General features: G+C 43.6%; 1 protein-coding gene and 1 pseudogene across 3 annotated transcripts in view; one reads left to right on the forward strand and one right to left on the reverse strand.

The window, feature by feature from the left end:
• Window positions 1–5386, reverse strand: part of COG2 (component of oligomeric golgi complex 2) — a 42777-nt gene extending 37391 nt beyond the window's left edge. For all 3 annotated transcript variants that reach the window (XM_010854503.1, XM_010854505.1, XM_010854504.1), the window contains exon 1: window positions 5172–5386. In XM_010854503.1, coding sequence (XP_010852805.1) covers window positions 5172–5243 — 72 coding nt within the window. In that variant the 5' untranslated portion in view covers window positions 5244–5386. The remainder of the gene's footprint in view (window positions 1–5171) is intronic.
• Window positions 5387–11260: 5874 nt separating this feature from the next.
• LOC104999067 lies at window positions 11261–13882 on the forward strand (annotated as a pseudogene).
• The last annotated feature ends 257 nt before the right edge of the window (window positions 13883–14139 follow it).

The raw sequence follows: 14139 nt of genomic DNA on the forward strand, positions 1-14139 counted from the left end.
CTTACAACTCAACAGTTAAAAGACAAATAGACCAATTAAAAAATTAGCAAAGGATCTGAATAGATATTTCTCCAAAGAAGATATACAAATAGCCAATCAGCATATACAAAAGTAAAAACAACTCAAGAGTTTGGCTGTGATGTGGAAGAGAGTGATAGAAAATGACTAGAGGCAGGAGGGTCAAGAGGAAGAGACCAAAGCAGGAGCGTGTGTGAAAGCCACTGGGGCTGAGGTCAGAGGAGAGGTGAATCAGAGGGTGGGGAGAGCCCAGGGAGTCTGGGCTGCAAGCTTGGGGAGGAGTGGGGTGGGAAGGACCAACCTCAGGAAGGAAACCCCTTCCCAAACAGGCGAGGAGAAAGGGGACGGGCACACATGAAAGAATGGAGTTGTAAGCAGTGAAGATGAAGAAGTTCCCACCTGATGGCACTATTTTTTCTATAAAATAGAAGTCATATGCTGGGATAGAAGGACAGATTTCAACAGCACACCTAGGTGAATGGGTCTAACTTACCTTTGTTAGCAGCCTCTTCTCTCCCGTACTGCTAGTATCTTACGTCCTATTTCATGTATTAGTTGGCTATCAGCCCTCACTAAGGATTTTTGTATTTTTTTAAGCTGACAAAACTAATGATATGATGTCATCACCACCTCCATTACCAAGTGATAGAGGTGCCCAAGTGATGGCACCTCTACTACCATCTGCCACTCTTGGCTTTTGATCACCTACATCTTTCACAAATCTGTCCTGTGCTCTGTATTTCTCATTAGATCTTACAAGGGCCACTGAAGCATTTTAAGTAGCCTCTTTTGTCTCTGTGTTCAGAAAGGTAGTTGGTTGTTTCTTAAGCATTTATTAAATAACTTCCTAAAAGTCTGAGATACCACTACGACATTGAGTTAGAACTGAAATACACGTGCAAGAATGGCCCAAATCAAAACACTAGCTCATCAGTTCAAATCCAACATAATTTCCCCTTGAAATAGAACCCTATATTAACCCGAAGTAACCAGTGGCACAGCATCCTGTAACACGGGTTCAATGCAGCAGACACGACTACGTATTTCCTGCTTTACACCTGACTGTAGCTCATCAAGCGCAAACCCCTCAGTGCAGTGCACAGGCCAACTGGCGTCCCACCCAGCTGTCTTTCTACTTCTCCCGTCTCAATTCTGGTCATCCTCCCAGCCTCTCTGGACTAAGTCCAGTTTCTCAGCACACACTGTGGTCTTTCTGTGACCATACTCAAAAGCCTAAATCTTATCTACCCTTGTACTATCCAGTCTAGACCCAAAGCAGGTGATCAATGAAGTGAAGTGATAGTCATTCAGTCATGTCCAACTCTCTGCAACTCCATGGACTGTAGCCCACCAGGCTTCTCAGTCCATGGGATTCTCCACGCAATACTGGAGTGGGTTGCCATTTCCTTCTCAAGGTGATCCATGAGTGCATGTTTAGTAAATGAATGACTGCTACCATTGTCCTAACAGGCCCTCATCATGTGTGCGACAAAGTTTCCAATGACTGGATTTTTTGAGCAACCTCCACTCTCCTAATGCAAATCGGACATTCTCTAACTTTCTCACAGACACAAATTACAATATGCATTGAATCAGACAGACTTAAGAAATATAACCCCAAAGGCAAACTCTCTACCTAACATTTCTGCCATGTGACCAAAACTTTTAAAATGTCTCTCTGAAGGAAACATAAACTGCAAGTAACCTTTATCTCCAAGTCTCACCTAGAAAATCAACATCTAACACAGGGCAGCTGTCCTGTGTATTTTTCTTTTACACGTGAAGTGGTCACATGTATTAGCACTACAATTTACAGAGCACATTCAGAGGCGTGAAGAATATGGAACTGCTGCCATTTCAGCCACCTCCCCAGTGCTCTCTCCTTCATCAAGTTCTACTTTAGAACTTATTTTGAGGTTTCTACTTTCTGAAGCCTCTCTTCCCAAAGGCATTCTATCAGTTCAGAGCAAGAAACATGGTGAGGCTAGCAAGTCAGAAAGAATGCCGGTGTTGAGCCTGAAGGAAGCCTTGAAGGCAAAAGTTGGTCACGTTAAGCTCTCTGTATTCTGAGACTCTTGACCAGAACAAAGCCCCTAATCCCTGCTTGTGCCCCGGCTTCTCTCAGCACACCTCGCCTCAGCACGCTCTTTTCTTCTACCCTTGCTCCAGGACAGTTCTCAGCCAGGAGATGGAACAAAGTGTTTGTGGATCAGCAAGTTCACTTTGTATTCCCTTTCAAATTACGCCCTTCATAACAGAGGTTTAGCAGAAACATCACTGTACAAGAACAAGAGCACATTATTCCTGGGTCTAGATGGCCTGCATAATAAAAATGACATGGCCACACTGGAGAAGATCCAGATGGAAATGCTTTTTTTAAAAAACTTCATCACTTAATTTTTTTTTTTTTTTTATTATAGTTGACATACAGTGTTGTGCTAGTTCCAGGTGTGCTGCAAAGTAGGTCATTCGTGTGCATACATGTATCCACTCTTTTTTGGATTCTTTTCCCATGTAGGTTACTACAGAGTGCTGAGTAGAGTTCCCTGTGCTATATAGTAAACATATGCTAATCTATCTTATATATAGTAGTGTGTATATATTAATCCCAATCTCCTAATTAATCACCTCTTCCCGTGTTTCCCCTTTGGTAACCATAAACGTCCGTCTAGGCAAGGCTATGGGTTTTTCAGTAGTCATGTATGGATGTGAGAGTTGGACCATAAAGAAAGCTGAGCACTGAAGAATTGATGCTTTTGAACTGTGGTGTTGGAGAAGACTCTTGAGAGTCCCTTGGACTGCAAGGAGATCCAACCAGTCCATCCTAAAGGAGACTGGTCCTGAATATTCTCCAGAAGAACTGATGTTGAAACTGAAACTCCAATACTTTGGCCACCTGATGCAAAGAACTAACTCATTGGAAAAGACCCTGACGCTGGGAAAGATTGAAGGCGAGAGGAGAAGGGGACGACAAAGGATGAGTTGGTTGGATGGCATCACCAACTCAATGGACATGAGTTTGAGTAAACTCTGGGAGTTGGCGATGGGACAGGGAGGCCTGGCATGCTGCACTCCATGGGGTCGCAAAGAGTCAGACATGACTAAGCAACTGAACTGAACTGAACCATAAATTTAATTTTGAGATCTGTGAGTCTGTTTTGTAAATAAGTTCATTTGTTATCACTTCTCAGGCTTCCCAGGTGGCTCTGTGGTAAATAATCTACCTGCCAATGCAAAGAAACATGGAAGATGTGAGTTTCACCCCCGGGTTAAGAATATCCCCTGGAAAAAGAAATGGATTCTTTCCTGGAAAATCCCATGGACAGAGGAGCCTGGCAGGCTACAGTCCATGAGGTTTCAAAGAGTTGCTTAAGACTGAGCATACATGCATGCATGTATCATTTTTATTACAGTCCAAATGTAAATGATATATTTCTTTCTCTGTCTTACTTCACTTAGTATGATAATCTCTAGGTCCATCCATGTAGCTGCAAATGGCATTATTTTGCTCTTTTTTATGAACAATATGGAAGCTCCTTTGAAAACTAAATATAGAACTACCATATCATTCAGCAATCCCACTCCTGGGTGTATATCTGAAGACAATCATCATTTGAAAAGATACACGCACCCTAATACTCACTGCTGCACTATTTGCGATGGCCAAGACATGGAAACAATCTAAAAGCTCACAGGAATGGATAAAGAAGATGTGGTGGTGTTCAGTCCCCAAGTCACGTCTGACTCTTTGCGACCCCATGGACTGCAGCACACCCGGCTTCCCTGGCCCTCACCATCTCCCCAAGTTTGCCCAAGCTCATGTCCATGTGGTACATTCTGCTGCTGCTAAGTCACTTCAGTAGTGCCCAACTCTGTGCAACCCCACAGACGGCAGCCCACCAGGCTCCCCCGTACCTGGGATTCTCCAGGCAAGAACACTGGAGTGGGTTGCCATTTCCTTCTCCAATACATGAAAGTGAAAAGTGAAAGGGAAGTCACTTAGTCGTGTCCGACTCTAGCGACCCCATGGACTGTAGCCCACCAGGCTCCTCCGTCCGTGGGATTTTCCAGGCAAGAGTACTGGAGTGGGGTGCCATTGCCTTCTCCGGTGGTATATACTACTCAGCTATAAAAAAGAACAGATGTAAATACTTTTTAAAACCAGAGACTATGAACTGAATACAAGTATGAAAAAGATAAACTAATGAAGCTAAAAAGAAAAAAACATACTATGACTTGAAGTCATCAAAAAAACAAAAAAAGTAAGACTTAAATTCAGTTGCTCAAAAGTTTAAGTGTCTACTGAGCAAAAACGTTTAACTTTTTAACACTGAAAGCAGCCGCTAAGTGATATAAAAAACCCGAATCCTTAGAAATAAAGCATAATTGTATTTCTTGATGGTGTATGTACAGTCCCAGAGCATTACACCAAAAAATATGCAAAGTTTTTCCCAGCTCTGATTCAAATCTTGGACATTTTCAAGGCTGTGCCTGATAAAACCTTTAATATCCATAATATTTCAATTCTGTTTATGTAACCTCATGTCCTACATTTACCTGCAGACCAACTTCAAGTTCACCTTATAAAAAGTAGAGTAACTTTAGAAAAGCAAAATGGTTTGCTTTGTTGTACTGCAACAAAATCAGTAATAAGATTCTAATCTTTTAGATATCCCATTCAGAAACTTTAGGCGAACGTTAAGGAAAAACTTTCGATTGCCTTTTCCACCCACCTAATCCCTGGGTAGGGACGTGGGTCCAGAAATTTGGTCCATGCATTCGTACTGGGTTTCTAGGTGCAAGGCGGCGGTCGACAAACTTCTGTCTGCCCAGGATCTGGCAACTCCGACTGCACTGCATGGTAACGGGCTCGGATAATAACAGGAGCTTTTACACCTAGCTCAAAACCACTTGCTCACAACTTCAGGCCTTTTCGTCCCTATGCACAATTTCACAGAAGTGCCTTCTCACAGAAGGCTGCCCCGGCCACACCTGAGGCCAAAAGACTCACTGCGAAGGCAGCGAGGTCCCGCCGGGGGCTGATCCGGGGCGTGCGCGGCCCAGGACCCAGCAAGAGCAGCCCGAGAAGGCCCCGGAGGGAAAGGAAGGCGGGCCACCCGCCTCGGCTCGGGGAGCGCAGCCCCGGCGCGCACCTTCATGAACTCGTCCTTGTCGAAGCACAGCGTGTCTGGCCCCTTGGGCAGGTTCATCCTACTTTTCTCCATCCCGCCGGACGCCGCCTCTCAGCACCAACCCCGGGCGAGGGGAAGAAGGAAGACCCTGTGCGGACCGACCGTGCAGCCGCAGCCACAGCCACAGCCACAGCCACAGCCACTTTCCGCGGCACAGAGAGCGCCACTTCCGCCAACATGGCAGCGGCCGCCGGGGCCAATCAGCGAGGGCTCCGCGGGCCGGCCTCCGACCGCCGCCGCCAAGAGGGGCGTGGGGATCGGCGCTGCCACCGCGCTGCAGGTCATGCTGCCTCCATTCGGCGGAGGGCGGCACTGCAGCTCAGGCAAGCTGGGTTGGGCAGTCTGGCTCCCATTGAGGTAGGTCTGAGGCTGAAGACCACTGGCTGGAGGAGTCTGGGGCTCCCTCTCCAGCCACCGTTTCCACTGGGAAAAATCTGCCTGCAGCATTCTTCCAAGATCTTCTCCCTGATCTTGCTCTAGGGTCTGGCTCAGATCCAGGTGGGAGGTCGGAGTAACCTTGGGTCTTCACTTTTCTTAAGGGAGCACCTTTGAGTAACTTTGGTCTTCACTCTTCTTAAAGAGCACCTCATCACCTACCTAGTCAGAACATAGCACACAAAATACATGTGCATACATATTTATTTTTAATCTAAGCCAGTGTCTACTTAAAACCATTCACAGCCTAAAAGTTGAGAGTTATGTTTTATTTGGTGAGAATTTTTAGGACTTCAAGTCCGGGAGATAGCAGCTCAAGTGACCCTGAGAGAACTGCTCTGAGGAGGCAGGGAGGTGGGGGACAGGTTATATAGAAGTTTTGCAACAAAGTGTAGGTAGTCTGAACGTCAAAAATGTTTTGTAACTTAAAGAAAACCAGATATCCCAAGTTGAGAAATTTAGTGCTTTTCTATGTAAAGGAAGATGCAAGAGACTAGGCTTACTGAGATTATTCCTTTGATATGCCTCTCAACTATCTGGGGCCAGTAGTCTGTTTTCACATCCTGAGCTTCCTCAGGACTCACCATAGGGAATGGCTGCAGTTTGATGGCTACTAGATGGCAGGCACTATTTCCATCCTGAATACCCTCAGGGCTCACTAGCTCACCTTCCATGGTGGCTGCAAGTGCTGATGACTGTGATATCCTTTGTTTATTGATATGGCAGAAATTATTCCATATCTCCTTCCTCAGTGATCATTTCAAAGAAAGGAAAGCCTTCCTTAGTGATCAATGCAAACAAATAGAGAAAAACAATACAATGGGAAAGACTAGAGATCTCTTCAAGAAAATTAGAGATACCAAGGGAACATTTCATGCAACAATGGGCACAACAAAGTACAGAAATGGTATGGACCTAACAGATGCAGAAGATATTAAGAAAAGTGGCCAGAATACACAAACTATACAAAAAAGACCTTCACGACCCAGATAATCACGATGGTGTGATCACTGACCTAGAGCCAGACATCCTGGAATGTGAAGTCAAGTGGGCCTTAGGAAGCATCACTATGAACAAAGCTAGTGGAGGTGATGGAATTCCAGTTGAGCTATTTCAAATCCTGAAAGATGATGCTGTAAAAGTGCTACACTCAACATGTCAGCAAATTTGGAAAACTCAGCAGTGGCCACAGGACTGGAAAAGGTCAGTTTTCATTTCAATTCCTAAGAAAGGCAATGGCAAAGAATGCTCAAACTATCACACAATTGCACTCAGCTCACACACTAGTAAAGTAATACTCAAAATTCTCCAAGTCAGGCTTCAACAGTACATGAACCGTGAACTTTCAGATGTTCAAGCTGGTTTTAGAAAATGCAGAGGAACCAGAGATCAAATTGTCATCATCCGCTGGATCGTCAAAAAAGCAAGGGAGTTCCAGAAAAACATCTATTTCTGCTTTATTGACTATGTCAAAGCCTTTGACTGTGTAGATCACAATAAACTGTGGACAATTTTGAAAGAGATGGGAATACCAGACCACCTGACCTGCCTCTTGAGAAATCTGTATGCAGGTCAGGAAGCAACAGTTAGAACTGGACATGGAACAACAGACTGGTTCCAAATTGGGAAAGGAGTACGTCAAGGCTGTATATTGTCACCCTGCTTATTTAACTTATGTGCAGAGTACATCATGAGAAATGCTGGGCTGGAAGAAGCACAAGCTGGAATCAAGACTGCCTGGAGAAATATCAATAACCTCAGACATGCAGATGACACCACCCTTATGGCAGAAAGTGAAGAGGAACTCAAAAGCCTCTTGATGAAAGTGAAAGAGGGGAGTGAAAAAGTTGGCTTAAAGCTCAACATTCAGAAAATGAAGATCATGGCATCTGGTCCCATCACTTCATGAGAAATAGATGGGGAAACAGTGGAAACAGTGTCAGACTTTATTTTTTTGGGCTCCAAAATCACTGCAGTTCAGTTCATTTGCTCAGTCATGTCTGACTTTTTGCCACCCCATGAATCACAGCACGCCAGGCCTCCCTGTCCATCACCAACTCCCGAAGTTCACTCAGACTCACATCCATCGAGTCAGTGATGCCATCCAGCCATCTCATCCTCTGTTGTCCCCTTCTCCTCCTGCCCCCAATCCCTCCCAGCATCAGAGTCTCTTCCAATGAGTCAACTCTTCGTGTGAGGTGGCCAAAGTACTGGAGTTTCAGCCTTAGCATCATTCCCTCCAAAGAAATCCCAGGGCTGATCTCCTTCAGAATGGACTAGTTGGATCTCCTTGTGGTCCAAGGGACTCTCAAGTCTTCTCCAACACCACAGTTCAAAAGCATCAATTCTTCAGCTCTCAGCTTTCTTCACAGTCCAACTCTCACATCTATACATGACCACTGGAAAAACCATAGCTTTGACTAGACGGATCTTTGTTGGCAAAGTAATGTCTCTGCTTTTCAATATGCTGTCTAGTTTGGTCATAACTTTTCTTCCAAGGAGTAAGCAGTCAGTATATCTTAATTTTCTTCCCTAATTCTTTGATCTATACTTTTTGTAAGAGTGTTGTAGCCATGCATTCTGGGAAACAAACTCACTCAGAAGGAAAATGCAGATAGTGGAGTGCAGTTTATTAAACCGGTGGGCCCAAGGCAGAGTCTTCTCTTAGCCAAGGACTCCGACCAGCACTTGTGAAAGTCTTTTATACCCATGTGTACATGTTCGAACTCACCGCCCAAATTCCTTGAGACTTACATAAACAAAGGAAGGGTAAATACCATCATTCATGTGTTATGTGTTCAAACAGTTAAACAACTGGCCAATAATCAATAAGACCGAGGTTACACTCTGATAGATACAGAAAAATTTATGGCCTGTCCAGAGACAGGGGTGATTAGTGTATGTTTTCTCTTAGACGATGAGAAACCTGGATATCTCCGAGGTTCCCCTGTCTGGAGGGGGTCTTATCCTTCTATTGCTGTTTCCATAGGTACTAAGCACAGAGTTTGGAGTCCATGGGAGATGTGGCTGAGCATGATCAGCATGAACAGGCCTAAGATGGGGCCCATGCCCTATGAATTCCCTCTTCAAGAGTTGGACTTCATTTTGACATTGTTCTATCTTCAAGTTTCTATCTTATATTCCCTAATTTCATTCTTCTGCCCTTCATTTCATTCTAGAGCTTGTGCCTCCTGCTCCATTTCTAAGTAATATTAGCCCCCTTTGACTTCAAATCTCTGAAAAGTTTTTAGTTCCCTATTTTCAGTGGCCTCATGACAGGTTCCCACTTTTCCTTCCCACTCTTCCCTATTTATAGTTTTCACATTTTTGGTAGACTTGCCACAGAATATTTAGAACTTGCAAAGAGAAATACTCTTCTGGGGGAATTCATGGGAGCATTTGCTCCAGTAAACATTAAAGTACTCTCTTTTCTGAACTGTTGTTCTAGAGTCGCCAAATCTTTCAACTAGAGTCATCCTGGTTCACTACCACAGGAGATGAGGGTTTCCATTTTTAATGGATTATATGCTTGAACTGGAGGCCAAGTATATAGTCTGACACTCTCTCACTCCAACAGAAAGGGAGCAGGGGCCAGGAGGGGTGGGGGTGGAGGAAGCCTCCTAGTTCAGGTCTCCACCCACTCGGCAAGCTCCCAGCGAGCCGACAGGGCTCTGTCAACATCTTCTGTATCTGATTTATACCCCTCTTCATTCCAAAGTGGATTTGAGGTGGTTTGGTTTGATTCTTAAAGTTTCCCATTCTAACCAGGAGACAGATTAATCCTTGTTGTTCAGTCTTTCAGTCGTGTTAACATCAACATCTCCTTTCTAATGGACCATTCCCATCAGCATACAAGCCAGCTTCCATCTGAAAAAGAGCTCCCCTTGACCCCACATTTTCTCCTTCACAATGAACTTCTAAAACGTTTGCCTATACCTGTGGTTGCCCAACTGGGGTAACATGCACTTGAAAACTCTCTGAAGAATCCTGTGCACACAGCAAAGGAAACCACGAGCAAAACAGAACGACAACCTACAGACTGGGAGAAAATATTTGCAAATGATGTGGCTGATAAGGGATTAATTTCCAAAATATACAAACAGTTCATATAGCTCAATATGAAAAAAACAAACAACCTAATAAAAAATCTAAACAGATCTAAATAGACATTTCTCCAAAGAAGACATACAGGTGGCCAATAAACACATGAAAAAAATGCTAAACATCGCTATTAGAGAAATGCAAATCAGAACTATGATGAGGTATCACCTCACTCCAGTCAGAGTGGCCATCACCAAAAGTCTACTGTTAGGACCTTCTCTGGTTGTCCAGGGGCTGACTCCACACTCTTAATGCAGGGGACCTAGGTTCAATCCCTGGTCAGGGAACTGGATCCCTCGTGCTGCAAGTAAGAGTTCATATTCAGGAATATAAAGATCCTACATGCTGCGACTAAGACCTCTTGCAGCCAAATAAATAGATAAAATATTTTAAATGTCTACAATGAATAGAAGCTGAAAAGGGTGTGGAGAAAAGGGAACTCTGTTACACTGTTGGTGGTAAGTTGGTACAGCCACTATGGAGAACTGTATGGACATTCCTTAAAAAACTAAAAATATAGGGACATATAATCCTACAATCTCACTCCTGGGCATTTACTCAGAGGAAACTACAATTTGCAAAGATACATGCACCCCAATGTTTATAACAGAATTAGTTACAATATCCAAGACATGGAAGCAACCTAAATGTCTGTCTACAAAGGAATGGATAAGGAAGATGTGGTGCACATGTACAATGACGTAAATACTATTTCCCTGGTTCTTGAGCCTTTGGGCTCAGACCGAATCACACCACCTGTGTTCCTGGTTTCTAGGCTGCAGAGGGCAGATCCTGGGACTTCTCAGCCCTCTTAGTTGCATGACTCAATTCCTCATAATAAATCTCTCTCTCTCTCTCTCTTTGGTAAATATATATTTGTGTGAATTAACCTCTCTAGCTCTCTCTCTCTAATTATATCTGTCAGTCTATCTATCTATCTATCTATCTATCAACTGGACCAAAAATTCTAAGACTTGCATGAAAACCATGATAGTAAGTGGATGATAATGTCCCCTCCTCCCTTTTAAGATTCAATTTATTTAAAGAGGGGAACCTCCACACCCGCCCCCCACCCCAATTTATCCATTTTTCCATCCCCTACTTCTGGCAATCACCAATCTCTGTATCAATAAGCTTGGTTTTCATACACACATATACGTACACATACATATATATATATGGGCTTCCCTGGTAGTTCAGCTGGTAAAGAATTCACCTGCAATTCAGGAGACCCTGGTTCAATTCCTGGGTTGGAAATATTCCCTGGAGAAGGGATAAGCTACCCTCTCCAGTATTCTCGGGCTTCCCTGGTGGCTCAGATGGTAAAGAATCCGCCTGCAGTGCAGAAGGCCTGGGTTCAATCTCTAGGTTGGGATGGTCCCCTGGAGGAGGGCATGGCAGCCCATTTCAGTATTCTTGCCTGGAGAATTCCCATGGACAGAGGAGCCTGACAGACTATAGTCAAGGGGGCTGCAAAGAGTCAGACACGACTGAGCGACTGAACAACAACAAACAAAAACGGCAGCCTTGCCAATTTGAGAATTTACCCTTGTGAACTGGTGTTGCAGGGCTTTCAGCATTACAATGGTGATGTGCAAAGCAAAGAAGTTGACACTCTTTTGAACAAAGTATAAGGAAGAATGAAAGAATTGAGTCAGGCAGTACAGAGCTGGTGAAGTGATTCCCACCCATATTTTGTGGAGGGAACATCGAAAGATACTGGCCCACTGCCTGGTTGACTACGACATAGAGACGTGGTGTGTGATGAAGACTCACCTTATCAGAACACTGAAATTTTACACTTAAAAGTATTTGGAAATAATCGACAGATGAATGGATGGAGAAGTTGTGGTACATATATACAATGGAATATTACTTGGCCATAAAAAGGAATGCATTTGAGTCAGTGCTGATGAGGTGGATGAACCTAGAACCTATTATACAGAGTGAAGTGAGTCAGAAAGAGAAAGATAGATATAGTGTTCTAATGCATATATATGGAACCTAGAAAAATGGTACTGAAGAATTTATTAACAAAAAAACAATGGAGAAACAGACATAGAGAACAGACTTATGGAAATGGAGAGAGGGGAGGAGAGGGTGAGATGTATGGAAAGAGTAACATGGAAAAGTACATTCAGTCAGTTCAGTTCTGCTGCTCAGTCGTGTCTGACTCCTTGCGACCCCATGGACTGCAGCACCAGGCCTCCCTGTCCATCACCAACTCCTGGAGTTCACTCAAACTCATGTCCATTGAATCAGTGATGCCATCCAGCCATCTCATCCTTTCGTCCCCTTCTCCTCCTGCCTTCAGTCTTTCCTAGCATCAGGGTCTTCTCAAATGAGTCAGTTCTTCACATCAGGTAGCCAAAGTATTGGAGTTTCAGTTTCAACATCAGTCCTTCCAATGAGTATTCAGGACTGATTTCCTTTAGGATGGACTAGTTGAATCTCCTTGCAGTCTCAAGAGTCTTCTTCAACACCACAGTTGAAAAACATCAGTTCTTCAGTGCTCAGCTTTCTTTATGGTCCAACTCTCACAACCATACATGACTACTGGAAAAACCATGGCTTTGACTAGACAGACCTTTGTTGGCAAAGTAATGTTTCTATTTTAATATGCTGTCTAGGTTGGTCATAACTTTTCTTCCAAGGACTAAGCGTCTTTTAATTTAATGTCTGCAGTCACAATCTGCAGTGATGTTGGAGCCCCTAAAATAAAGTCTGCCACTGTTTCCCCATCTATTTGCCATGAAGTGATGGGATCAGATGCCCTGATCTTAGTTTTCTGAATGTTGAGTTTTAAGCCAACGTTTTCACTCTTCTCTTTCACTTTCACCAAGAGGCTTCTTAGTTCCTCTTCACTTTCTGCCGTAAGGGTGGTGTCATCTGCATATCTGAGGTTACTGATATTTCTTCCAGCAATCTTGATTCCAGCCTGTGCTTCATCCAGACCAACGTTTCTTATGATGTACTCTGCATATAAGTTAAATAAGCAAGGTGTACTCCTTTCCTGATTTGGAACCAGTCTGTTGTTCCATGTCCAGTTCTAACTGTTGCTTCCTGACCTGCATACAGATTTCTCAGGAGGCAGATCAGGTGGTCTGGTATTCCCATTTCATAAAGAATTTTCCAAAGTTTGTTGTGATCCACCCAGTCAAAGGCTTTGGTGTAGCTGATAAAGCAGAAGTAGACGTTTTTCTGGAACTCTCTTGCTTTTTCAATGATCCAGTGGATGTTGGCAATTTGATCTCTGGCTCCTCTGCCTTTTCTAAGTCCAGCTCGAACATCTGGCATTTCACAGTTCATGTATTGTTTAAGTCTGGCTTGGAGAATTTCATGCATTACATATGGTAATTGAAACTTACATTACAGTATGTAAAATAGATAGCCAATGGGAATTTGCTCTATGGCTCAGGAAACTCAAACAGGGGCACTGTATCAGTCTAGAAGGGCGAGATGGGGTGAGAAATGGGAGGGAGGTTCAAAAGGGAGGGGTTATATGTGTACCTATGGCTGATTCATGTTGAGATCTGACAGAAAACAACAAAATTATGTAAAGTAAGTATCCTTTAATAAAAAAATAAATTAATTAAAAAATGAAAAAATAAAACTATTTGGAAATATTCTCATCCTCAATGGGGATGTTAATTTGGTGGAAAGTGATTTGGCATATACCCCAGGCTATCATTGTGGGATTCCCTTGTGGTTCAGCTGGTAAAGAATCCTCCTGCAATGCAGGAGACCTGGGTTGGGAAGATCCCCTGGTGAAGGGAAAGACTACCCACTCCAGTATTCTGGCCTGGAGAATTCCATGGATTGTATAGTCCATGGGGTCACAAAGAGTCTGAAATAACTGAACCACTTTCATTTTTCACTTTTCAGGGTATCATGGACAGTGGCAAAGAAGATTACACTGGAAAATATGTACTCATTCTAGGAGGCAGAGATGGGGGCATATTATGTGAAATAGTCAAGCTGAACCAAACATGTTCACTATGATGGAGACTGATGTGAAATACATCCAAAAAAAAAAAAAAAATGTGTGGTGATGTCTTAGGCAATCTTAAAGGAGATTGCTGTCAGGTTCTAATAGAAGACTATATCACAATACTGAAGATGTATGCCAAAGAGAGTGTGATTATGTGATTAATGATTTGAAAACTGTTGCAATCTCCAGTGTTTGAGCGTCTTGTGTCGACATACAGGTCAGCGGTGGTCTGCCAGAGGGATAGGGGCTCTGGGTGCAGCGGACTTGGGTATGGCATAAGCCCTCTTGAGGACGTTGCGATTAACCCCACCATAGAGCTGCCAGAACTTACACCAGACTAGGAAATAGACCCCTGGACAGCACAACGGAACCTTGTGCACCAGGACCCACAAGAAAGGAGCA

The sequence above is a fragment of the Bison bison genome, unplaced genomic scaffold, assembly GCF_000754665.1.
Source record: "Bison bison bison isolate TAMUID 2011002044 unplaced genomic scaffold, Bison_UMD1.0 scf7180017864341, whole genome shotgun sequence".
NCBI classification, from domain to species: Eukaryota; Metazoa; Chordata; class Mammalia; order Artiodactyla; family Bovidae; genus Bison; species Bison bison.